The 27,560-nt window shown below is 40.5% G+C and overlaps 2 protein-coding genes and 1 non-coding gene across 4 annotated transcripts in view; 2 read left to right on the forward strand and 1 right to left on the reverse strand.

Moving 5' to 3' along the window:
- RNF149 (ring finger protein 149) overlaps positions 1-12,333 on the forward strand; it is a 25,177-nt gene extending 12,844 nt beyond the window's left edge. The window contains exons 5-9 of one of the 2 annotated variants that reach the window (XR_011738951.1): positions 350-446; positions 3,042-3,237; positions 3,600-5,670; positions 8,881-9,133; positions 11,954-12,333. Coding sequence is in view for 1 of the 2 variants with exons in the window: in XM_065829504.2 (XP_065685576.2) it covers positions 350-446; positions 3,042-3,237; positions 3,600-3,658 (352 nt within the window). In the remaining variant the exon portion in view is untranslated. Of the gene's footprint in view, positions 1-349; positions 447-3,041; positions 3,238-3,599; positions 5,671-8,880; positions 9,134-11,953 lie in introns of those variants that run through there. The other variant, XM_065829504.2, reaches the window with a different exon arrangement.
- On the forward strand, positions 5,987-6,102 carry LOC136097419 (small nucleolar RNA SNORD89). Its single transcript, XR_010650808.1, has one exon. It is a non-coding gene; the product is annotated as a small nucleolar RNA SNORD89 (small nucleolar RNA).
- CNOT11 (CCR4-NOT transcription complex subunit 11) lies at positions 11,746-26,240 on the reverse strand. Its single transcript, XM_065829502.2, has 7 exons — positions 25,799-26,240; positions 24,152-24,316; positions 19,468-19,620; positions 18,701-18,903; positions 17,754-17,956; positions 14,732-14,828; positions 11,746-12,113 (listed from the first exon to the last, which is right to left on the reverse strand). The coding sequence occupies exons 1-7, from the start codon at positions 26,223-26,225 to the stop codon at positions 11,916-11,918; spliced, it is 1,446 nt and encodes a 481-aa protein (XP_065685574.1). The 5' UTR covers positions 26,226-26,240; the 3' UTR covers positions 11,746-11,915.
- Positions 26,241-27,560: the final 1,320 nt, after the last annotated feature.

The raw sequence follows: 27,560 nt of genomic DNA on the forward strand, positions 1-27,560 counted from the left end.
AGGGGTTGGACTAGGTGGCCTTTGAGAGTCCCTTCCAAACCAAACTATTCTGCGATATCTATGCAGGAAAAAGGAGCAATTGGGAGAAGCATAGGAGTAAAGTAGAGCTTTCTTAGTATGAAGGTTGAACTGGTGGCTCTGTGGTGTTCTTGTGTTAATAACATATCTTATTTCAGAAAACTAGCATAAAAGAAGATGCTTCTAGAACTATGTCCTGGTAAACTAAGCAGTATTTAAATACAAGGTTGTAAAGGAATGGGTTTATTTTTTAATGTAGTAACTTGCACATCATTTGAAGGAATAGTGTGTGGCTTTCATGATATGTTCTAAAGAGCATTTCTTTTTTTAGGCACGTCTTCCATAGAACATGCATTGACCCTTGGCTTTTGGACCACCGAACTTGTCCAATGTGTAAACTAGATGTTATCAAAGCCTTGGGATACTGGGTATGTTGCACACTTACTTTAATCTTCAAGGTAGAAGTATAGTGCAGGAGGCAAGACTTCATGTAACTATTCAGAATGAGAATGGTTGCTATTATATTTCATGAGACTGAAGAAGCTGGGAAAAGATGCAGGAGTAATTCAGAACCAGAAATACCAAGGGATTTTATGGGTAAGAGCTTAAACAGTTTGAGTAGCTTATGAATCCTTTGTGTACTCTTTTATGCTAAACAATTTTTTCTGTCTCCAGCTAATGATAGTAAGGAAGTTGAAGCAGAGGTGAGGCAATTTGCCCAAGCTGCAAAAACATAATTCAGTAGATTCAGGGCATATATTTGATCTTGTTGAGAACTGCGATTCCAAAGAAGAAATTACAGTTTTTCTATCTTGAAGGTTTGTGAACTTCCACATATTGCCGCAGTTTTAGCCTTGTAAATGAGCCAGTACTTAGAACCATGCTGAAGACATTCACCAGAAATGGGTTAAGTAGAGAAAATGATGTGCTTTCATTTCTTTCTGGCAGCACCAGAAAAGAGAGATGAAGACACGTGCAGTAGGTTACTCAGTCACTGTTGATAAATAGTCTTGACTTCCACTAAAATGCCATAGGTGTGAATGTACCTCTCTTTTCTTCTACTGATCTACAGAGATCTTCAGCAAAGAAGGGCATTCCTTAGTTTCTGGGACCTTCCTTTCATAGACTAGGTTTGCGGTTTGACTAGCTTTTCTCTTATTTTCTTGCAGAGACTTAGCAGATCAATGGAAGACTTTCATGAATTACTTTTTTTCTTTAGTCAAAGGTGACAATACTCTTGTTATGTAATATATATACCAAATTGTGGCGCTTTTGTGTTTTAAGTTGAACTTTACCCAAGAGTTGCAATCTTTTTGTTATGTAAAAAAGTTATTACTTTAATATTATGTTTGCACCTTATTTTTTGCTCACTTTCAATTCTTGAAGGTGATGTAACTTGTGTTTTATGCAGAAGGATATATCCTTTTGTATACAGTCTGAAAGCTGAAATACTGGAACCTTCAGAACACTTTTATTCCCTGCATTTGTGCTTTTGCAGAGGATACTGATAGACCAAGCCTAACCAGGAGGAGTGCTTGTTAGACAAAATGAATGTTGGAAAGGAGGTTGAGTGGGATTGTATTAAATACAGAAGCCCAGTTCTTTTTTCTAATGGAACAGGGAAAATGTGTGTTGCTTATCAATCATTCAAGTCCTACTGAAGTTAGTACTGTGGGAAATCATTCAGTATTTTTTTTCTAGCTTAGTTTTCAGCCTGATCCAGGTCGTCCAATCTTGTTTGTACAGCGATTGTGTGAATTTTTTACTGACGTGAGGGGAAAAAAGTGTGAAGAGCGAGGTAGCTTCTTTCAGCAGTGTGCTCACTGAGTGACTTAACTGCAGACAGGAATGTGCAGCCTTATTGTAGAAATCTACTTAACCTTCTGCAATGAGGCTGAAGGCTCACTTCAGTTTTATGGAGGACAAATGCTTCAGATGCTTCAAAATTTTAAAAGCTTGGAGTAGAAGGGTGGTACTAAGTCTTAGTACCTGGCTTTTGTTTTGTTAAGAGCAGACTTCAGTGATCCAGTTCTCCATTATGCTATGTCTTACCAAAAACCCCTGCAGTTCAGCATGTCTGACTGATTTAGTATTGTTGAATCTTGTGGTTTCAGTGCTTGTTTGACTGCCTAAGGTTTGGAAACCAAAATCATTAATGCCCCCCACCCCCACATGTAGCATCACTTGCTTCTTAACTTGTGTTCAATTGTAGAAGTTCTATAGCTTATTAGAATTCAGTACATTTTAAAATATGCTGCTCTGATGCTAAAGAAAGAATCAGCTTAGAATTTCTCAGATCTTAAGATGGGCCTTTGCTAATTGTTTGAGGAGAGGAAAAATACTCATTATGAAGCCCGCAGAATAGCTGCTTTGACTGCGATATACTTGCTTGTATATAAATAAAGTCAGTATATCAATGGCTTAATGAAGGTAGTCTGTTTAATTTCAGGAAGAGAATTGTGCATGTAGGACTTCTAATTAACTTTCAGAATGGATCAGAAATAGCTCATGCTATACAGTAGGTGAAATAAATTCCTTTGTGCTGCAGATGTTCCTGCAAAGTGACAAGCTAGCATATTTGCATTTTTGGAACAGACTTAAATGTTAGGCTGGAGTTCTAGGAGGAGGGAAATTTGTTCCAATGTCAAATGTTTGCTCACCTCAGAAAAGTCTAAGCTTGCCCAACTCTATGATGGAAACCAGCAGTTTCTGCAAACTTCTTAAAGGATTGATAGGTTTGCTCAGTGAAGACTTTGGCTGGCTTGGCTCCTGCTGTTGCTGCTCTTGGCTTTGGAGTGGCTTTGAAAAAGTAAAGTGGCTTTTCTCTTGCTTGGCTTTGTTTCTTTGCAGTCAGACAATAACATTCAAAGTGGATGCTGCTTGACACTGTACCCATGAATGCATAGATAATGGGCAAAAAAGGTGTGTGTTCAAGTAAGGTGAGGATACAAAGTGGTAACATGGTGGAATGTTGATGCCTAATAGAAGAAAGAAATGTTAGTTAAATATATTTAATTTTGAAGGGGGACCCTGAAGATGTACTTGAAGTTCCAATACCTGAATCAATAAGTGGCAGCGTTTCAGTTGGAAGCCTGAGTATTGCTTTACAAGATGATGACAGGAATGAAGTAAGCGAATTGTCAGCTTCCTCCACTAATGAATCTGTATTGCAATGTACGAGCTTAAAAGAGGACGCAGGTGAAACCACAGCATTACTTGGTAAGTAATAATTTAGTTTATCACTTGGAAATCCTTAATGCCGTTCATCGTGTCAGAAGAAGCCATTCTCTGAGCGAAGTTAGTAGTGTTGGAATAGCAGCATGGACCAGACCGAGCCTACTGATGGTTGAAAAACACAAGCAGGTAGATTTTGAGATAATGCTATTGAGCTGGAGAAAACTGGTCTTGAGAGAGGAGGGGGAAAAGATAGATGTAAAGAGTGTCTTAGGAAGGTTGTCTGCCCAGAGAGTCTTGAGAGCTTTGGGTATATATGAAAATGAAATTTTAGATTAGTGTGACAGATGAAATATATTGAAATGGTAAATCAGCAAACAATTTTTCTTCTAATTCCTGGCTTCTAGATGTGGATGTCAGTGGTAACCGGCATGGAGAACATCTATCTAATGGAAGTTCCCACTGAACTGCTTCATGGAAGAGAACTTCAATAGACTGTTGAAGAACTATTATTTTTTATTTAATTAGTATGGACTTTTGTCTAGTTAATGGAAAAAATAACAACGTAAATTATTTTACCTTTCAAACTTTTCTAGCTGGTGTTCCAAAAGGGCTAATAACTTAAGAATTTTGTACACAGGAGGATTTTATAAAATCTCCTCTGGATGTCTCATCCTAAAAAAAAGATGCAATAACCCTTTTTCTGTAAGCATTGTTACAATGTCGTTGTGTTCCGGAGGGCTGTAACAAAGATGAAGACTAGGCAGTGAGAACAATGTAGAATGTCTAACAGGTAAATATTTTGGATGCACTATTTATGTTCAGTATGTACACATGGAGAACACTTACAAGACTACAACTATTAAAATGTTCTGAAAGTTCTGATCTGTTGTAATTGGAGATGGATATTCTTAGAAAAGACATAGTCTAACCTTGAAGAATCAAATAACTTCAGGAATATGTTGCATATCCTTTTCTTTCTGATGAAGAAGCTACTAGTTGCAACATTCCGTACATGTAACAGATACTAATTTGATCTTGTAAAGTGTTCTACTCAGAGTGGATGCTGAGAGAAAAGGAGGGTTTCTCCACCTTGTTAGCTTTTTATACTGAATGTGGCAGTAAAAAGTTGTGCTGGGTGGTCCTCACGTGCTGAGCATGTAGACTTATTTAGATATATGCACAATGGTTACCTCTTTCAGTCTTAAACTCAGTAGAACAGAGGTAAAGGGCTAATTAAGGCTAAAACATATTTATTAGTCTATTTATAAGAATTTACTGAATTCCTTCTTGCTACTGCTCCCATCCTGTCTGACTTGTTATGTACAAATTGAAACTGTTCCTTAGGATCTACAAAGTGTGGTTTTGTTTCTTCCTTTGCATAGAGATGTTGGAATTATTCTCTTGAATGTTCCACATTAGGAGTTCTGACTGGGTTTGCCATTAGCTTTTATTCCTTTCTGTTAGATTAGCAGTATTGTGCCTTATAGTAAAACACTTAAGAAATCTGAAGCATCTGAGAGTAAATGTAAACCCTGGCATCTCCCATTATGACCTCTTATTCAAATATTTATATACTGTAAGTGGTATAAGAATTGCTAAACTGTTTTGTAAAGAAATATGTATATTTAAAACACTACTTATTAAGAGTGTTAAGTGGATTGTTTAGGATTTTAGCATTGTCATGTTATAAATAATATGCTACATTCCTCAGTTTTCTTTTGTAAAGCTGTTACTACAGGTTGCTTAAAACAATGTCTTTGACTAGACATTTGTTTTAGAATGCATTTTGTTTTTAAAAATGTATATTTGGAATGTTCTTAAGAAAATATGCAATTGTTTTTCTAACTTACATTGAGCTTCAATAGAAGCAATAACTTTTTTTAATTTTAGAATGAATGTTCCAGAAATTACAGAGGTTTCAGCTGGGGAAATATAATCTGAACTTCTACTTTGCGGAGCAGATGTTTCACTCTAAATTTCCTTCAAAGTACTCCTTTTAATGCCTACTTTAAAAACAAAATCTGCCTCTTCCCTGTAGAAGTGTAACTTTTAGGTTTACTGGAAAATTGTCAGGTTGTAGTTCTGATGTCACCAGCAGGTGCAAGTTTTTGTGATGCCTTTATCTTGCAAGAAGCACATGAAAATGGAACATGACTGAGCAACCGTCTCCAAAACTGAACAAATAAAAAAACAACCCACAACTAAACCAAACAATGTAGAGGGACATTATGTCTCCAAAAGAAGCTTAGCAACGTTTCCAGAACTGCCTTTTAAACTATCTCTTCAATATTAAAATCTTCAGTCTTCTCCCTCTTCCTTAACACAAAACTGAACATTGATGTCGTAAATATTGAGAGGGTTTAAATTCTAGCTCAAGGAGGAACCAAAAGGCGTTACCAAGAGAAGTCTTGTCAGTCTGTGGATTGTCTTGCTGATTCCTGCAGCGCAGTATTCATGTTGGAGAGGAGAAATGTGGTAAGTACTTCAGCTTTTATGTAATACCTGTAAAACCAAAAGCTTTTCTTAAGCATCAAAGCTGAGGTCTGGCAGAAAGCTGGAAGAAAAGCTAAAGAACCTGCAAATTGAAAAGTGAGCTAGTAAAATCTGACATGTGATACTGCTGCTTTAGAGAGATATCTGAGTATGAAGATTCTTGGAGTATGTTTCTAATGCTGGCACTAAACCTGTTTGGCTTCAGCCTTTTACAACAGTAGTTGCCGTTGTTGCAGTTGAATTGGTTTGCACATAGTTCATCTTCAATATAGTTGGGTCTTGTAAGGCTAGCTGTGCTGCTGAGGAATGATGACAATAAAAGGCCGAATTGCAGTGCCTCCAGCAAGCAGTTTGCTCTCCTTGGGAGCACGATGACAAAAATGCTCCGAAGCGAATCGTTAGTCTGACCTCAGTCAAAAAGCTGACATGCATTAGCAAAAAGAGTGGTAGAATAAAAAGTACAGGAAAGAGACAATCTGTGGAGCTTAGAGTAGCAAAAGAAGGTTAGAAATGTGAAGCATATATGACATACTGTTATTATTTAATACATAATTTTGAGTAAACAGCTGTAGGTAGCTATAGGTAAATATAGGTTCCCAGATTTTGCTGCAATGCACCTAAAATGCTGGATCAAACTGGTATTTCTAGTTTCTCGCACTTCATTTACCAAAAGCTTATATGAAGGTCAGAACTTTATTTTTTTTCCCCCCTTATGAATGTTTTTGCAGGATAGGTGCCTTGTGACTCCCTTCCCTACCATTTGGAGCATATTTAGTCTGCCTCTTTTGCTTAGGCTGTGTGCTGACTAATGTGGAAGCTGATGACATATGTGCTGTGGGCTTCTTCTGCCCTCCCCATCATCTCCCTCTCTTCCTAGCTGCACATTTTTCATAAAACATGCAGGAATTTGTATTGGAGACCTCTGTCCCTTTGTCAGATTTTGCTGAAATCAGGCAGAGGGTTTCTTACTAGAGGCATTCGTGTGGTATGGTTATACAAAGCTAAAGCAGGGTGGACAGCCCCCCAATGGCGATGCTGAATAAATCACTTGGGGGAAATCTCTAGCAGGACTAAGGGATGTTATTGTTGTAGAATTAGTCTTGTTAGTATTGTGTTCATCAGTATGGCTTCATTCTGGTGTTACTGTTAGGGAGAAAAATTGTGAAGTTCAAGTGATTTTTTTTAAAAAAGGCGTTATGAACATGTCAAAATAGACTGTTGTTTAAAGCTAAAACTAGAGGCCACCCATTGTTCAGAAATTTTAGTTCATAGATAAGTCTACACATGCCAAATTGGAAAAGAAATGTGATGGTAAATAACTGTTTAAACTTGGTTCAGCTTGTAGACTTGATAGCAAGCAAAAACTGAACTCCAGACATTTCAGATCTAAATGCATGTTAATAATTCAATTACCTGCAGTACCAATTTAACTAGAATATTTGGCTTTTTTTGTTTGTTTTTTTTTTTTTTTACTAACTACCCCTGCTTTGTTGGCTCTAAGCAATGTTTGGATGAGATTCTCTGCATGTACTAGGGTACTTTGATTAGAAAGCAGTAACTCCTTCCCTTTGCCACCCCTGCCCAAGTAAGGGAATGTAGTTGGGTAACCCGTTGCCAGTAATTAAAGTTGGATTCTGGAGGTATGCCAGAGGAGTTTTTAGGATAATTTAACTCCAATGAGAATGCTTTTAATCCATGCTGATTTAATAAATTTGGCATAAATTTCTGCCAAAGCTGGCCTGTTAGACTTTGGGAATTCCTGACCTGTACCAGGGTGTAACTTGCATAGAGAAACACCATTGTAGCATCTCTGTCAAACATGCAAAGACTTTACTTTTTTCCTGTCACTTCTGGATTCAGGAGTGGCTGTCTTCATTTTCTGCTTGGCTTGCTAAGCTTTCTCTAAGACTAGCCAGTAGCAGTTGTGCAGAGAGGACCCCATCGAGCGTGTAGCAATGGTTACCCTGTCTCTTCTGTCCTGTGGTGCAGGGGATGCCTGAGGCAGAGGCAGCATCTGCATTTGTAGGTTGTAATGAGCTTGATCAGGAGCAAAAGGTGTTGGTTTTACATTACAGTGGCAACAGATAAGGCAGAACAAGGTTGGGCTCATAATTTAGCTGTCCCATAAAAGCAGGCTTTTCCTGTCTAGGCAAGTCTGAACATGCTACTGTTAGCAATACCAACTGTACTTTGAAGTATACACCAGTAGGTTAAGAATGGCATTCTGAATTTTGTGCTATACTTCTCCAGTTACTGCCACAATGTGTAATAGATATGTTTTTGTTACACAACAACATCCCAAGTGTTAAGTAAAACTGGAAGCTTGTGTTCAACAGAGCCTCCAGCACCCCCAATCAAGCCAGTAATGATGATGTTGCAGCAATGGTTAGGTGGGTGGTTGGTTGCTTATTTTTTGCCTTTTTTTGTGTGTGGACCATGGGGGGTTGTTGTGGTGTGGGGTTTGGTTTTTTTTGCCCTTTTTTTTTCTTGAGAGGTTGCTTGTGTAGTTTTCATTGGTTTGATTTTCAGCACTTGGCATTGAAATGCAGTGTTTCTGTGCTGGATGAAGATACAGAGATTAATAAGAACGTACTGACTCTCAAGCTCTATGAAGAGAAGTGCAACTGAAATCTAGTAGAGGCAGTGGGCAATATCTCTGTGTGTTAACCTGGAGGGAATAGAGTTCTTGGTGTTGGCTGCCAGGTGAATCAGATTGTGTTGGCAACTTGTCAAGAATCTGTTCTCCTCTGTCTCCCTTCAGCCACCTGGCTGGGTGAGACTTCCCACAGGGGCTTGGATGGATTTACCAGCTTGCTGTTAGGAGAAGAGAGTGGTCCTTTCTGGTTTCCTTTTCTGCTATATTCACTTTGCTCTGCCTCATGTTCAGTTTAAAAGTATGTGATAAACCAATTCATCTTAAGTGGCAGAAATTAAATCTATCAAAGCTGTGTTTTGATAAGCTCTGGAACTGAATATTCTCACTGTGCAATTGATGGGGGGGTGGAGTAGAAAAGAGCAAGACTCTCCCCCTAAGTTGAAGAGACTGCAGCTTTACATAGGGCCATGGTGAATTATAATTCCTGAAATTGAAGGTGGTGGCAGTGTGGGGTGTTAACAAAAACAGCTGTAAAAATTTTAATGTCTCCTGTCCTTGAGCCTGATCTTTACTGGATATGTTCTTTTCTCTCATAGGTGATATGTGAAGATTTGAGAATTGGAATTGTAAATTAAACATGCACAAATCAAAGCCGAAGGCTTTTTTGTTCAGTATGGGTCTGGATCTCTCCTCAGATATCCTGCTGTATTGCAAAACTTGATTTGAAAAAGTTTTTAAAAGTAGAATGTCTCTATAATTGCATGTGTTTGTGTAAAGAATGCATTTGCCTGGAAATTGTCCATCACACTACTATTGGATCTGAAGCTACTTTTCACCATTGGAAACATGGTAATGATACTTCATTTTTAAATGAGTGTATCCTCCTCATTTCAGAAGAGCAAAATCATTTGAGTTTCCATTGTTTTGTCAGTCTGAAGCTTAAGTCCAAAACTTTAAAGCCTGTAACTTCTACTGCAAACAGAACAGCAGAGAAATATTTGAACTTAGGAGTCTGTCAACAACTAGTCCCAATTGATTTGTCTTTTACGGTAACCTTGTACTAACTTGGTTGCATTGTTTGGATTAAGCACTGGGCTATGTCTTTTCCATTGTGTATGTATAACTGTAAGAATGTCAAGTTATGTGTTGTTGGAATTTGAGCTTGTAGCCATTAAATTACATAATAAATTATACAGACCTTTTAAAAAGCAATGTCTGAAAAGCTTCAGGGTTTTGTTTTCTTGGCTGTGCTTACATAAATGGATCTGAGCTGCTCAACACTAGCGCAGCACAAAACAAGCTTAACTTCAAGCGGGGTAGCCATGTGGGAGATGCTTTCTGCATGTTGTGTAGTTTTCTCTGTGTAACCAACACCTGGGTGTGGTGGGGTAACCATGGTTGGCTGTTAGATACCCACCCAGCTGTTTTCACTTCCCCCCCCTCAACAGGATAGGGGAACAAAGTAAGATGGAAAAAACCATGGGTAAGAAACAGCAGTTACCTTCACAGGTGAAACAGACTTGACAAATTTTAAAATTAATTTATTGTCATTTAAAAATAGAGTTGGATAGTGTGAAACAAGGACAAAACTCAAAGTACCCTTTTTCCTAGGCCCAACTTGATTCCTGACTCTCTACCTCTCCCTTCCCTTGGGGGGTGAAGGGGTCGTGGGGAAGGGAGGTTGTGGTCAGTCCTCAACATTTGGTCTCTGCCCCACCACATGCTCCCTCCCAGAGGCTGCAGTTCTTCCAAAACTGCTCCAGTGTGGCTCCTCTTTGCTACCACAGCTTTGCCCTGTAACCCCAATACAAGCTTGGGAAAGCAGGGCTCAGCTTCCTCCCTAACAAGGAATGTGTCAGCCCACAGCAAATTCAGTAATGAAGTTTGAATGTTTTCATCAATGCCCTGAAATTAATATATTACAGAAGTACCTATAACAAAATTGTAAGACTGTTTCTTGGTAATTGATGTTTATAGTTACATGAATCCCCAGTCCCTGGATTTGTCCTGTATGTCTGTATAACTCAAGCAGATACTATGAAGAGGCAGAACAGCCAGCTTTTGCTGTAGCATCACAGTAGCAACCTTTTTTTTTTCAGTAAGGCTTAAATTCTTTCATAGTAAGTCTGTAAATCATAAATTAGATTGCAATGCCTTGAACCAGCAGTAATCAGTTTTCTGATGGAGCATAGTACTTAGTCATAAGCTGTACTACTAAGTTCCAAACAAAAGTCTAAAATCTATATAAAGGTTTTTTCAACCATACTTTTGAAGAGGGGTAGCTGTAGATAAAAGCCAAATTGTACTTCAGCTTCAGTAGATGTAAAGCATTAAGGTGAAGTTCAGAGCACAAGCTCAGTTAACTGTTGCTGCTCGTAATGACTTTTAAGTGCCTTGGGCTTTAGAAGGAATATGTAGAATCAGAACAGATCTTGAGTAAATGCTACTTTATTTGGCCCAATACACCTTAACTCTGGGAAGCTCTACAAGTCCAACCACTAATGGCTAGAGAACACTTCCCACAGGACTTCTTACCAAAAGTTTATGGTGTATGAGATGAGATAAAAATGGGATTTTCAATCCAAGCAATTTAGCCACTTAAATTACTTGAAAAGAGAAAGACAAAAGACAGTCTTGATATTCCATTATTGATCTTCTACTTCATATTTGAGAAGCAGACTTGAGCTTTCATTTACTGAGCAGCATTAAATCAGAACTAGCTGTCTTTTCTAGTTGCTTTCTTTTTCAGTCCCAGGGCTTAAATAACAGCAGCTATTTTTCTTGCTGCTTAAAATAATACTTTAGCAGGCCTTCTCCCCAGTCCCCCTGGCACCTAACACCTGAATGGCTCTCTGACCACATGCTTTAGAAGGAAAAGGCTATTTGAATTTTGCTAGTCACAGAGCAACTGCCTGTGCAAGTCTGGAATCTCACAACTTGTTTTTATGGAAGAAATGGACCATCTTTCCTCAGTGAAACATGAAATAGTTGCAATACTTCAACTACTGATGGTATCAGGCCCATCTTCTGGAAAAATTCTGTCATCTTGAAAAGAGAGAGTACTGCTCTGAGTGTACAGCACCCAACATTTCATTCCTACAACATAGATAAACTTTTAGTTTTGTGTAGACATCAAGACAGCCTTGCCCTTCCTCAATGAAGCCAGCATGCATTGTTAGGAGTTGTATCCAGCTCCTAGAAGGCCTTAACACAGTAAAGGGAAAACAGGAACTGAAGTTACTTACCTTAGTACAAGTTTAGTTATTCACAAGCAGTTTTGAACAGAGAGACTGTGAGTACCAGATTTATATTTCAGTTTGCTGTGAAACTGCAAGTATCATTTGCATTCTCTCTGGAAGTAGAGCCTGTAGTTCAGGATAAGCATATGACATACAGAGTTTAACACAGTCAAAAATAGCCCAAGTGTAAGGCCTAACACATTTCACAAAGTCAAGCCTGTGTATCAGAAAAAAAGCATTTATTGTTTAAATGCATAAAATGTTATTTATAATTATAATTAATCCAGTGATTTAAGTTTAAAATATACAATTAATTGGTACAGAATGCTGGCAGGATTGTGGTGGGGTTTTTTGGTGTGGATGTTTGTTTGTTTTCCAGTGACACAGTGTTTTTATTTTGATGTTTTTGTTTCTGATGGATTTTCCCCAGTGTCTAATGTCTTCAGCAATCTGAAGAGGCCAGCTGCTTCTCGTATCCGACTGAACTCAATGCAGAATGCTTGCACTTCTATAAACAAGTCCTGGACATTAATAATTTTGTTTCTGATTAAAGACTGAAGAAAGACACAAACAAGACGTACCAAGCGGTTCTGAAAAAGAAGAGAGAGGGTTTCATTATCCAGAGAAATGTTTGCAACCATGTCAGTTAAAGGACTGTTGGCCCTCAGCAATGCCTCAACTGAGGCATTTCAGGAACAATTTAGTTTCAGCCGTGATCTTGTTCATAAGCTTTGCACATGCAGCCGCTTTTTTTTTTTTTTTTTTTACCTCCCATACTGCTACTGTATTAAAAAAAAAATTACTACTCTGCTTTGTAGTACTGTATTTCTGGATACAGGAACTTTCTCAAGATTAATCTCATGCACAAATGAAGCACAAGATCTACCTGTGCACTGTACTTGATTTCTTTATTAGGTATTCTCTGAATGAAGTCAGAGAGAAGGCATCATAGCTTAAGATGATGTCATCACTAGGGTCTCAGCCTTATTTTCTACAGCAACACTACAACGAAAAATGAACAAGCTTCACATTTCAAAATTCCCCAGTCACCACATGATTAAGACACTCCATATGGGCAGTGACAGCAACAGGACCAATTCCAACCTTGCTTTGTGGGAAGGGCTCTATCGCTGAATTAGCACATGACCCTCCTGCTGTCTTAGAAAGAAAGACATGACACCTAATCTAAGAACACATCTCAGAGCTCACAGCTCATTTCCCACCTGATCCAGTGTAAAGATGGGATCTCAGAAGTGTCCCTCCTTCCTAAGTGCTGCTTAGGTAACACCTTGCAGAGCAGGCTCAGACTTCGAAGTGGAAACCTAAGAACTGGCACCTACAACTTGCCACACACAGATCCAGTCATTAGCCATCTGCTTTCTACAGAGTAGATTTTCCTCAAGGACAAAATCAGATCTTACTCTACCAATAAAGTAGTCTCATACTTGACATTGGGACAGGGAGTTGAACCCAAACCAGTCTCTAAAAGCAACTATATACATGAACGATGCTTATCAGGCAGAACTGAGGGGATTTGATAGATTGTGTCCAAAGTATTTTAGGTTATTTGTCAACAAAAATAAGCTATAAACTATTTTTACAGGAACTAAGTTTACTCCTGCAAATTTTGTTACCTATACCAAGATAATTCAGAAATGGAACAAGTTATTTCTTTCACTGCAATCAAAAGGCATCACATTTCTTTTTTTTCTGCAACACAAATTAGTTACAAGAGTAACTTCAGTAATTGAGGAACATGAAACTCAGACCAAAAGTACAAAGCCAAGACACTGCCTGACTCCCAATCCCTGAGGGTCATGCCTCTTCCAATACAAGTGGGTTTGTTCTGTGCTTTTCAAACAAAACATCTTGTGTCTCAGTTGCTGTGAGGCCTCATACGCAGCATCAACAAGTGTTAAGATCTCACAAGCTTTGCGTGCGACTCGGTGATCAGTATGTCTTCCTTGACCCTCTGTTCTTTTTGTCCCCTGCATGCCTGATGCACAGCTGCTATATGCTCTCAGCAGCCCCTTTGAGTACAGTGTCCCACCCTGTGGGCACATTCTCAGCTGCAGCCCAGCTCTGCTGCTGTTTTCCTACCAAATGTAACAGGCACAGCTACTGAGCAGGTCACAGATCAAGCCGCCCATGTGTATCTGGCAGGGTTCCAAAGCAGAGATGCATCAGCAGCCACCGAAAGATAACAAATGGTTAGTCATCATCTGGAAGGGTACTGGGAACAAGACAGAAAGGGGTTTGCTGCTATCTAAACCCACACTGCACACATATCCTGTGTGCTGCACGCAACTTTTGTCTCTGCAGCTTAAGTATACAGTAGAGCTAGAGAAGGACACCAAAAAAAGCTTAAAGGAACAACCGCCTTGTTGCAAGAAACTAAAGAGGTTGCAGCCCTTCAGTACTGAGAGGAAAAAGCCAAGGCAAGACTTGGTCAAGACTCACAAAGCCTTGAGTAAACTGAACATGGAACTGGTTTTCACCAATGACGTATCCAAGAAAACAAGTTCTACCGGGAACCTGGTGAAACCAACAGATTGGTTTACGATAAAAGGAAGCACCTTGCACAGCATGTAGACAACCTTGTGTTCCAGAAGCGTGGAAAATTCCCGGGGGTAAGGATCCTTGAGGTGGCTACACTTGCATGCTGGTCCTGAGGAGGCAGGACAGGCTTTGGGAAGTGGAGAGTACGGTGTTAGAAAGATAGAAAAGAGGTGGTTTCTAGGTCTTTGAGAAGATCTGCGTGCTGCTGTAGGTCTGTAATAGTCATGACTGAAGGGCAAGACCTCCACATGAGTTTTGTGACATCACCTCAAAGGTCTGGAAGTGGTGGGCACGCTTGTACAGACAAGAGACTTGAAGCTTAAAACTAAGCAGAAGGCAAAACTAATAGTGTGAGTCAAGAAAAGTCACACTGGGTAACAGATAACCCGAGTCTCACAAAGCTGCAGTTTTGCCAGAGAGACATGTATTACATCTACAGAAAAACAGAGAATAGTAGTTACCTGTGAAGTCTCATAAAAAGGTTAAACACTATAAAGAACTGCACAGTGTGTTAGGAAAAAAAAGTGCCTTTGAAATAAAGAAGCAGTAAGAATAATTTAATGTTATGAGCCTTATAAAATCTCAGCACATATTACACAGTGCAATATATGGGACCCTTTTCCCCCCCCCAATTTACTGAAGTACTCACCTGCATATATTTGTCTTTAATCTGTTCACAGGTGGAGATACAATTGGAGATATAAAGATGAATAAATTCAGGTGGGAGATCAACTGCAGTAGTAAGCCTGTTCAAATTAAAAATATGCAGTGGTTTATGAAACCATAAATCTTGTGATTCTATTTTAAAACAGACGAGTTACACCTATGATACTAGTTTCTTTCCAGTCATGTAATACAGAGCTGATTTCTGACAGCTTCCACAGACATATTTCCACATATTTCTAACCATTTAAATTTATTCATGAAGAGTCAAACTTTTTTTAACTCTGACACGGTACAGAAGACAAGTTTGATTCGTTTCTAGTATATTGGACACACCTACAAACACTTGCTACATATTACACAAATGAGTCAATGATACTAGTTTCCTATTTACAATGAAGCCCCCAAGCTGTCAGAGTACCAAGATGCTTCTGTAGTAAGCACTGCAATACAATTTTGCTTATTCGTATTTGAATTTCAGGTACTGAATTTAGATGCTGAACTCCTTCCTTAAGTACACAACTGGAATAACTCCTTTGTTACATCAAAAGATCAGTCTCTTTAGTTCCCTCAGATCCATATTTTAGTCCTAGGAACTAAAACAATGTGAGTATCTACAACTCAAACAAAAGAGACCCTGACTAGATGAAAATGTCAACTAGAGATTAATGATGCATGATCATCTCAGAAGCTTCTTACTGCAAAAGAATTGGAGAACTATTGCAATAAAGAATAGTATTACTGTATTTTTAAGGGTTAACAGCAAAGCACACCTATTTGTGGTTTAACAATAGTGACTACTAAAGTATTTGAGCTGCCACTGTTTCTTAAATGGAAAAAGCAATACAGTTCTCTAAACATGACAACATATACTAAATGTAGAACTGCCATGAAGTTACAACATAATTTGACCAAAGTAACTCTAATCACAGTCCTATCTCAAGTAGTGAAAGGTGGGGAAAACAGTGTTTTAGACATTTTAGTTTCATGCAGTTGTCTTATTTCACTTAATCAGTGTCTCCCTGTTGGCACTGACAGTCATTTTGCAGTTTGAGTAAAGTTGTTCCTATGGTAGTCATGCTGTGGGAGAACCAGCATGCCTGACTGGTGGCACAGCTATCCTGAGTAAAAGCTCTTCTCACTGTTTCTCCATGTTGTGATCATTAGCCCAACTTCAGGGCAGTAACTGCTGTCAGTCTGCACCAGTAGGGAGGGATTTATTTCAGAAATATTTCTTTCCTCAAATGATACTTAAGGTGCAATTCAACTCTGCTGGGAAGAGATTGCTGAACAAGGCTGATCTAGTAGCTCACACTCAGGAACTGTCAAGAAATGAAGAAATTTAATTGGGAGAGATGTACTTTTGTCGATTGTGGCGATTAGCTGTCTGACAAGTTTTCCCATTGAAGGGGCCAGCATTCTATTAAGAAAATGGGCTGTACCTACGTGCAGAAATTATTCCCAATGAAGACAGGGCACGAATGTAAAGCAGGATGGTGATTTAACAATGCCACCTTTTGTTTGCTTAAGCTGCATCAATAATGCAAGTTGCGTTTAAGCAGATTAACTGCGTGGTGTTAACTTCTGGGGAGGATTCTCACAGTGATTGCCCTTTGTCCCACTGTAGTCTTATCTTCCACACAAGCATCCCTCAAGAAGCAGCAAAACTGACATTTCCAGATGCCCTAATAAAACACAATGGCTACCTCAGATGGAAGAGAAGACAAACTAGAGATGAGGCTAATTTTTAAGATACAAGAAAAGAACACGAGTTCTTCATCAGGAGCGACTGGATTGTGACCCATTAGAGGGAGTGACAGTCACTACAGTGACACAACCACACACATCAAGTAACTGGTTATTTTGCAAGTCGGTAACTAAATTTACAGCTTCCTGGGATGCAGGACATGGACTTGCTAGTGAAATTCATATATTAAACAGGAACCTGATGTTTGACTAAAACTTTAAACATGCTATAGATTGCAGCAACAGACAGCCTTAAGTGATACCTATTTTAGATCATTTTGAGCTGGATGTATCAAACAGTTTGATGAAATTATTTTCTACTACTTATCAAAAAGACATGAAGTTATCCACAACACAATACCTATTTCCCCATGCCTTTCAAAGTAGAAACACTTTTCTAACATTAAAGAGTGACACAGTGTTTTCTTTGAATAAGCCACTCCATTTGTAGAGTGGGGAAACTAGCATCGCACTTATGCCATAAATGTGCTTTATACCAAACCTAAAAAGGTAAAATATGGCATGTTATAAATAATTTATACCAATTTAAATAAAAATACAAAAATATATATATTTATAAAATATACAAATTAAAATTATAAATTATTAATGTAAAGTCAATGCCTTCACCATCACATCTTTCTGCTGCAAAATGGTGGGGTTTTTTCCTGTTAAGCAGTTTTGCTGCTGCTAATAGGAAGCTGTTAACATTACAGTGATATTTTAAAATAGCACTGCTGTAAAAAGGAACCTAAATATTGGCAGCTTTCTCTGAACTTGGCACTGAAGATGTTTGAGAGGTTCAATTCTTTCAGACCAACCCACAGCTAACTTCACAAATTTAATCTGGACTAAAATAAGAGGGTTTATTTTTTTCTGTTAACTATAGGCACCACCAACAGGAACTATGTGAAAAGCGAGTAGAGCCTTTCTGAAAGAAACAGACTTAGTCTGGTAGTCATAGAAAGCTAAAAATCCACAGCACACTCTTCCTTTGCGGGATTAATCAGAGCACACTTTTAAGTCTTCTTATTAAGTATTAACCAAAACAACACAAACAGCATAGGAAAACTGAAAAGGGAATGACAGTTTGATACTCTTTTCCGTCACTGTAATCTGACTAGCCATTTTTTCCATTCTTGTTACTTTTCGTAGTCTTTGGAATGCATTCAAACGCAGCCTCATGGCCAGCCTCACAATCATTCAATAACTGTTCTGTTATTTATTTAAGAAAACCTTCCTAGATTTGAGACAGTACTCACCGATTTACAACTTCCATTGAATGTAAGGACATGTCCATGTTGACCAAGACAGAAAAATACTCTGTTATCTGACTGGACTGCATCAGTTTCAGCAACATTTCTATAGCTACTAAAGGATTGTTTTCAACCAGGTCTGGCAATTTGGCAGGAGTGAGACCAATATGGTAAACAAGCTTGGGGTCCTTTTCCAGTTCTCCAAGGAGCTGTAAAGAAAAAAGACTTACGTGTTTATTTTTTTCAAAACTATTCACATTACTGCCTGAAGAAACTGCTATAACACATCTAAGCTACAGGACAACGACAACCCTTTACATTTAGGCATCTCTATTGAAAGACACTGGAAGTATACCTTAAAATTTCTATGTAAAAGCAACTGCGCCCATAAAGACTTTTAATAGGGCATTTATTAGTCTTTCATCAGTGGATGGCAAGGAAGGGAAGGAAAAAACACACATGAAAAGTTTCAGCTTTCTTTAGTTTCCTGCACAGCAGAAAGAAGCTTCAATTTCAAGGTCACTGTTGCCAGAAAAATTCTGGAAATAAAGGACACTTTGTAGTGTCACCATCATTATTATCAAAAAAACCCACTGAAATCAGGGTTAATACTATCAAATTGAGGAAAAATAAAATTCAGTGTTGGCATTTCTGAAGTAATTACTTAGCAAAACCTTCCACAGAAGCACAAACAACTTTTTTATAAGAATATTTTTCCAGGCAGAAAAATATTGGTGCCACTTATTTATCAACTGTAACTATGTTCACTCAGTGCTATGAAAATTAAAGATTTCTTCCTTATTCATATATACCCAAGTCAAAACTCTTGAGCTTTTACAATTTAAAGTACTTGGAGCTTCCATCAATTGAAGTGATCCAAATTTCTGAAATACACATGTCAATAAACAGCTTGTTCAAAAATCATTTTAGACAGATAAGTGCATGATACTTACCTGTGTCTGCTGTGGGGAAGTCAAGGGACTTTTAAAAGCTTTTGCCATGATTCTTTTTATCTCCACTCCAGTGCTGTTTTTAACACACATTGACTTATCCCACTGAATTGTGTGATCTGGCTCTATTGGATTTAACCACGCCAATTCATCCTCACATATATGGAGTGGAGGCGGCGGTCGAATAAACTCTGGTCGAAAGTGACCTAAACCAGCAACATGAAACGTTAAGCTTCAAGTATTCAGTTTTACAACAGTACAAAAAGAACCCCCCCAGTGCCCCCATTTCTTTAAGCTATTGTAACAATGAGAACAGCATCAGTATCTTATTTGCCCCTCGGAAAAACATTTAATTCTGATTTTTAGTGACACTGTTACATCAGTCTGTTTTTCCTCTTGATTCAGATCACCAAGTTACCGATTCTATGGCCTTTTTTCCTTCCACAGCAATTGCTTCCTTGGAAGGTGTTAACACTCAATGCAGATCTTAACATAGGGGACTAAGATCTGAGGGGCATCAGACCAAGCGTTTTAGCCAACAGATGACCTGGGTAACAGCTTGAAGACAGGCTACAGATTTTTAAAAATCTAGAAATGTGAACACTATGGAGTCTGATCTGGAGACAGCCTGGCACAGTTTTGCACTGTTTCATTCATCTTTATTCCCATTTCATACCTTGAAAATACTTCTGAATTACATTTCATCTGGAGAAGTATAACAACATGGCATGTCATGAGTTACAGCAACAAAGATGTGAAAATGGACATACTTTCTATAGGAGGTTTTGGTCCACTCACTAAGGCTTCTGTGATCTGGGAGGCAACGGAGCTGTCAAAACCAGAGTTGGAAGAATCTGGGTCAGGATCGCTGAGAATGCTGGGGAAGCTGGCCTTGCTCTGCGTTGGCAACTCGGACTGACGTTCTGAAAGAAGGCCAGTCCATGATATTAAAGCATAAAATTGAAACAGAGATGCCTGGAATACTAAAAGCAGTAAGGAACAAGCAACTTTAGTAGAGAAGAACTAGCTTAAAAAAACACCAAAGAAGCAAAACCAGATAACATCACCATGAAATTTAGCACTGTGTGAGGCAGCTAGCACTCAGAGTGCCAGCTGACAGGCAGGGGACAGAGGTATGCAGCAAGGATAAAGAACAGAAATTAATCTGGAACATAGTCTTGGCTTTAGAAAAGGTAAGTACCTGATGTAATTTGCATCTAAAAGCACATTACTAGGTTCACATGGTACTCCTGAAAGAGTTCACATGCTATATCTAGTTTTACAATCAGTTCTTGGAGCAGGAAAAAAAAAAAATCTAGAGAGATACATTTACAGGCTCCACAACAATGACGGTCATACTAGACCTGACCTGGAGTCAGCTATTCAGATTTATCCAACACGTTCCAGTGGCAATGTGGAAACTGCTTTTGCCTTTCCCTGTCAAGCTACAGCAAGTACTTGAGTGGAAAAAGATGGAGTTTAAGTGATTCTACATACATCACCATTAAAGCAAACCTGAAAGGAGCTGAAAGCATCCCTTTAAAGGCCAAATTACAGAACATAAACAAGTTACATAAAAATAAGATTAAATTTAGTGTATACAACTGGAGACTTAAAGGATATGTAGCTCAATACTCGCAGTCAGATTCTTACTTATTCTTTTGTCAAAATGTATCACTCTTCTGTACCTGAAGACTAAATAGCTGATCTTCTATGTTCTCTGCATTTTTTGAGAGATCACATTTTCCATTGCTTTGGCAAAACACCCCAAAACAAATGCCAGCAGAAAAAAAAAACAAAAACAAAGCAAAACCCAACTCCCCCAAAAATAAAATAAAGTTTAAAAAAACAAACAAACAACAAAACATGGAAAACCAAAACCAAACATGAAACACACACACAAAATACAAAACCCAAACACATACCAAAAAAACACACATTTAAAAAAAAAAAACCACCACTACAGACCATCACCTTACACCCCTCCTTCCCTCCACAGAAGGCCTTAAGCAATCTGAAGTCCAAAATTTTTGGTACCACACGAGGAATCCCTTGATAAAGTGCCACATGAATCTAAACACTGCTTTTTCTGACTAATAAGTGTAGTGCTGTCAGATCCAGCGTACTGTCCCTACCACTCCTAAGCAAAGTGTGCTTGCTACTTTCCACACCACCACATTAACCCTTTCTGGTTTCCCATGCATGTCAACTATTTCCCACAACCCCAAACAAGTTCGTGAGAGATGCTGAAACTGTGAGTGACAAAAGGCTCAGCAACGCAGCACCACACATTGCTGATTTCTTTTGTCTTTCTGCCTTACTTTATCCAATTATTTCAGATCATGCAAACATTTGCATATATCCTCACTGAGGCAGCACAACACTATGTTTTTCTGTTAAAGGCAACAACTTTTCAGTTGTTTTCAAAAAACCAAACCAAAACAAACAAAAAAAAAACCACAACACAATGCAATTTTAAAAGTCAAAGTCCAAATGAGCTGGTTTATAAAACATTTTCAGCTTTTATAAACGGCCTCAAACTTCAGCTTGTGAGTACTTTTGTTTAGCCAATGAACAGGATTGATTTAACAAATTAAGTTCTATGGAGAAAAAAAAGATAATCCAAATGATTAATGATGCTGAATTAGAAATCTAAAAGTTTAAGATAAAGTCCTTCAATTCATTGATTTTAGAAGACTTCATGAGCCCTTCGTTATATCCATTGATGACCAAAAGTTCACCCTCACTGCTTCAGCTATTAGGGCTGGATCAACAGTTTCAGGTAACCAAAAGTGAGAATTAAAACATGCTAATTTAACAGAAAAGTACATAGCATCTTGAACCAAGACACCTAAATTTAAAAAAGAAAAAAACAACAAACAACAAACAAACAAAACCAACCTTAAACCAATGACTTAGGTTACCTTACGATGCTTTTTTTGTTGTTGTTATTTTTACAGGTAAATTGAAGCCTTCTTTAATTTTTAAAGGAAAGCTCTACAATGTGTGACAAACTTAAGTTCAGTACAGGTCAATTACTCTCAAGTAAGAGCTAGCAGACAAACAGTTACTAGCACTTTGCCAAAAGACCCATCCCTGAAACTAGGAGAAAGTGGTATTTTTTAATATATATACAGTAACACACTAGATGAACAGAACCAATTTATAGGCAGAGACCAAGGCTCGAAGAAACATTCTGTAGACAAAGGGGAGAAGAGAACAAAGCAAGTTTTAATACTCAACCCCAAGATGCTTTATTCCAACACTCTATTTTTTGGAGGAAAAGACAAAACCAATCAACAAAAACCAGACCATACACACAAAAAACAAACCACCAAACAAAAACACCACCACAGAAAAAATAAAAACACAAAAAAAACCCTCACAAAACAAACAAAAAAAAACCCACACACAAAGCAAACAAAATCCCACCACAGCCAGAAACACCACCATATATTTGCACGTGAATTATCATAATGAGTTCAAGTTCAGAAGACAAAGTATTATTTTTTTCCTCCTTTTGCAAAAAAAACCTATTGGTATAGATACACTGACTTAAAAAAAATGAATGCTCTCTAAATTATTTAAATTGATTTTGCAAGTATATGCTAAACCAAGTCAAAATCCTCCTGCCTGCTCTAAATAGCTCTGAATTCATCTCAAGGGCCACAATTTTGAAGGGCCACAAAGTCTTTCAGCTGTTACGTTGTATGAAATGCAGGGGGAAAAGGTGTAAATAAACACTGTATCTAGGCACTGTAATACAAGTATTTATGCACTGTCAGCAGCACAACTTCACCCTGCATATTGAATCATTAGGAGAAATATGCTGAAAACTTCACACAGACAGTCAAGATGCATCACAATATTAAAATGAGCAAGAGATTTATCTTCTAAGAAAGTGAATAGAAAGCCGCTGTTTATTCTAGGAAGCTACAGCAAGAAGCCTGAGAAACACAAAATGAAACTTTTAAAAAATTGTTACATAATTTCTACAACTGCTCATAAGCAATTAATTACACACATTTACTGTATTATGTAAATAATGCTACAAGCACATCTTACAGGGCTTAATTTTGCAAAGCCCCATTAATGACTTTATACTGTACTTCAAGCCATCAGTGTCTTCTATTATTTTTAAAAAAAGGACAAATTAAAATTCATGGACTAGAGTACCCATTCATACAACTACAGTTTTGAAGTTCTCTACAGGTTTTATTTTTAGTGAGAACAAACTGTTCAGAAGGCAAACACTGTACCAAGGGGAAAACAAATAAAACCAAATTAAATAACTCCAGGCTTCTTTAAGGCATCACATGTGCCTTATGGAAAAAATCACAACTTCAAGTTTCACAAAATCTGAATTCACACAAGTATTCTAAAAAACACAGGCAGAAAGAATAGAACAAGAACCAGATGGGTTTGTTTGTTTCACCCCAGAAGTATTTTAGGGCATAAATTTGCATTTTCAAAAGATCCCAGTCTGGAAACAGTAGCTAAAGAGGACACCAGAGGGCATTTCTACACTGTGAACAAGGGACAGTATACCACAGCATAACAAGTCAGGGACAGATTCTACAGGGAAAAAAACAAAACAAACAAACAAACAAACAAAAACCCCAAACAAATAAATACATAAATAATCACTCAACAAAACAAAACAGAAAAGATGACAATATAAATATACAACTGCAGGATGGAAAAAGCCTAGTTACTGCCTGACCTCAAAGCAGTAAACCACGCTTTACAGATATAAAAGCGGGATGGTCAGTTTTTAAGCAAAAAGGTCCATTTGCACATACCTAGGAAAAAAAACTTTTTTTTTCTGTCCAAACTGGCTCCTTGTTCCCAACAATATTTTCATATTTCAGATATAGCTCCAGATGTGACTCATCAGTCAACATGATCAGAACAATCATGTTCCTGCTCCTTTTCTCCTGTCAAAGGATAAGCATTACATCGCTTTTCTTTTTAATCTAGTAAAAGTAGTCCACCTTCCCATTCTTGAGCTAACACTGTAAGATCTGACTTTATCTTGTAAAACTGAAGATTTAATTGTAATAGCTAATTTTCCAGGTGCAGTTGAAGTACTGGTACATGACAGCATGACAGTTATTTTGTGTTCTCTCATGCTAGAAATACTGCAGAGAGTGAAAAGGGACAAAAATACACACACACAAAAAGAACCAAAGCTTTAGATGTAAATCCTCCTGTATTCACAAGATGTTCTCATGCTTAAGGCAGTGCCTGATGCTAAAGTATGACAAAACTGTTAAGATGTAATCTCTGCTTGAGATTTCTTTATGTGCTTTGAACATGGGTTTGAAGACCATAAAGCACAGTAGAACCTTCTTCATATTTAGGATAAACAAGAGTGTTTCTCAGGTAACTCATAACCACGTTATGATCAGCATTTCCATTCATAATTGAACTACAGCTGCATCTCCTCCTTACCTGCTAATGCCAGCTGAAGACCACTTATATCCACTGACTGGGCCATGTTCCCCACATCCATTGAAGCAATCTGTCGAGGAGTCTTCTTGAACAGTTCTCTAGGGGGGGCCAGCATCAGCTGAGAAAGAAAGAATTTTTCTGGAGGAGTTATGGGAGGTAAGAAGCCTGTGGAAACAAAATGAAAAACAATCTCTGACTTTCAAGGCAGCAGCATTAATAGTTTCCATATACTTCACATAGAACAGCAAAAATAAAACACAAAGTGATGTGTTATTTATGGCAAGATTCGTGCAACTGAAGAGTCTTTGTTGAGTACATATAAAACTGCTACCTATTCAGCTCCTAAAGTGAGGTAAGATACAGCATTATACTGACCTGTATGATCATAAAATAGTTTGGGTTGGAAGGGACCTTCAACGGTCATCTAGTCCAACCCCCTGCAATGAGCAGGGACATCTTCAACTAGATCAGATTGCTCAGAGCCCCGTCCAGCCTGGCCTGGAATGTCTCCAGGGATGGGGCATCTACCACCTCTCTGTGTAACCTGGGTCACTGTTTCACCACCCTCACTGTAAAAAAATACTTCTCGTGTCCAGCCTGAAATATGAGGCTTGCCAGCAGCATGGGAACATCTGGGAGGTATCTCAACATGCAATATCTGATGCTAAGTCAGTTGCAGTGGTTTCTTTACATGCTTTCCAGTTTAGACAGGTAAAGAGCTATTAAATATGACCAGATATTGCAATTCATACTATCAGTTATAAAAGTAACGTTTTTAGAAACTGATTTATCCATTGCTGCTGTGCTTGCATTTAATGAAGTAGAAAAAAAGTGTTTCATAACCTTAAGAAATTTGTTTTACAGCTTTAAAGCTGCCAGAATCCTCCCGTTACCTCCAGGGCTTTGTAACAGCTTCCTCTCCAAAACCCCATATTACGGTCCAACCAAGCGCCCTGTCAGACACCAAGCCTCGCCTTGACAAGCTCCCACTGCTTTTTTTCCAAACGCGGGAAGCACAAAGACCCCGGCGGGAAGCCAAACCTGGGCAGCGATACAGAATCATAGAATCACAGAATCTTAGGGACTGGAAGAGACCTCAAAAGATCACATAGTCCAATACCCCGCTGGAGCAGGAACATCTAGATGAGGCTACACAGGAATGTGTCCAGGTGGCTTTTAAAAGTTTTCAGAGAAGGAGACTCCACAACCCCCCTGGGCAGCCTGTTCCAGTGCTCTGTTACCCTCACTGAGAAGAAGTTTCTTCTCATATTCAAGTGGAACCTCCTGTGTTTCAGCTTGTATCCATTGCCCCTTGTCCTATCATTGGTTGTCACTAAGAAGAGCCTGGCTCCATCCTAGGGACACTCACCCTTTACACATTTGTAAACATTAATGAGGTCACCCCTCAGTCTCCTCTTCTCTAAGCTAAAGAGACCCAGCTCCCTCAGCCTTTCCTCATAAAGGAGATGCTCCACTCCATCATCTTCGTTGCCCTGCGCTGGACTCTCTCCAGCAGTCCCTGTCCTTCTTGAACTGAGGGGCCCAGAACTGGACACAATATTACAGATGCTGCGGAGCGGGGAAGCCGCCGGGAGGGTTCCTCCGGCCGCCCCCGCCTCACACCCCCACCCCGGCGGCAGGACGCACCTGAGAGCGGCGTCCGCTCGGCCTCGTCGCCGCCGCGCTCGGGCGCGGGGTTGAGCAGGTGCGCGAAGACGGCAGCGAAGGGGTTGGCGGCCAGGGGCTCGGTGCGGTACATCTCCCAGAGGAGGTAGAGCGCGGTGAGGCGCTGCGCGGGGCTGGGCAGCAGGTCGGGCTGCTGCAGCAGGAGGACGAGGACGGAGCCCAGGCGGAAGTGTTCGGCCTTGCCGAAGTAGTGGTGGAAGGCGCTGGAGAGGCCCTCGAAGGTGCTGCCACCCGCCTCCTCCGACACGATGCTCAGCAGGCTCGACAGCTCCTTCGGCGACAGGCTCATCCTGCCGCCCGCCGGCCCGCCGCCTGCCGCGCCGCCCGACTCGCCCGCCTCCGCTCCCACCTGAGTGCCGGGCGCCGGGCTGCCCCCGCCCCCGGGCATCCGCCCGCACCCACCGCCGCCGCCGCCCGCTCCGGCCCGGCCCCGCCGCTTCCCACTGTCGTAACGCCGCGCGCGGTGTTGCGCCGGCCCCGCTTTACGGCGCGGCCGTAAAAGCGGCACGGCTGACGGGGCGTTCCAGCTCCGCGCCGGGGCGTTGGGAAGGCGCACACGCCATTGGCCGCGCGGCGGGGAGAGGGGGGAGCGGCGGACCGGGGCTCGCGCCCCCGCCCTGCGGAACGGGATTGGCCCCAGCTGCCCGCCGGGGGCGGGGCAGGCGCGGGGGATTGGCTGCCGCCGAGGGGTGCTGCGCGCTGCCGCGGGGAGCCGTTGAGGTCTGCAGGGGGAGCCTGGCGGCGCGCGACCCAGGGGAGTTTGTTTCTCCGCCCGCCGCCCGGGATGGCGGGAGCGACGGCAGAAGCGGGGGGGTGGTGAGAGCCCCGCTCCGCGCTGTCAGGGGCGGCCCCGCTCCGACAGGGTCCGGCGGTGCGAGCTGCCCGCGCCGACCGGCGGGGCCCCGTGGCCTCCAGCGAGGCAGCTGTGGCCGGCGGCCCGGAGGGAGTGGGGCGGGGGTCGGCCCGGCGCAGGGAGCTGGAAGATGAGCTTCCTTCAGGGAGGAGGTGAAGGGGCTGAAGCTGAGCCCCGTCTGCACGTCCCGCTATGGCCGCTGCTCCCTGCCCAGGTGTAGGTCCGCTTCTGGCTGAGAAAGAGCTCAGCGCCGTTGTGTTTGACAACAGGATGGTGGCACGTTTGATCACATCCCACTGTGAAATCATCCCATAGCTTTCTGAAAGGAGCCTCCACCCTAGACACCTTCCCTGTCATCACCCCAAATGCGAGAGAAGGCACGTTCCGGATGTATGTGGACCCGCTGTGAGGGGTTGTGTGTCCCTGAGAGTGACTGGAAAGAAAGGGACGCCAAGGCCGTGCTTCCGTCAGCAGCCATGGCAGCCTGGCCTTGCCACTGGCAATAAACGGGAAAGATGGTGGCCACCTCTTCCCGCTGCCCGCGTCTGCCCTGCCCAAAGGGCATCCTGGAGGCCAGCGTTCATCCCCTACTTCATGTTCCAATTCAGCTGAGAACTATCAGCTTTGCTGACGAGGTTCCCGGCAGAGCTGGAGGATGGTGAGCTTCAATAGTGTGTGATGGAAGTTGGGGATGGAAGAACATCTCTGTAGAGGGGGGTGATGTGTTTCACGCAGGTTACCTTGTGATGTGCATCTTGAGGGACAGCGACTCAGAGATGCATCAGGCCTAGCCTGAAGGAGTGCTGAGGGCGTGACCTGGAGGAAAGCTTTTTGTGGTATGTGCTGACGGAAGGGCTTGGAAACTCCTGA

The sequence above is a fragment of the Patagioenas fasciata genome, chromosome 1, assembly GCF_037038585.1.
Source record: "Patagioenas fasciata isolate bPatFas1 chromosome 1, bPatFas1.hap1, whole genome shotgun sequence".
Classification (NCBI taxonomy): domain Eukaryota; kingdom Metazoa; phylum Chordata; class Aves; order Columbiformes; family Columbidae; genus Patagioenas; species Patagioenas fasciata.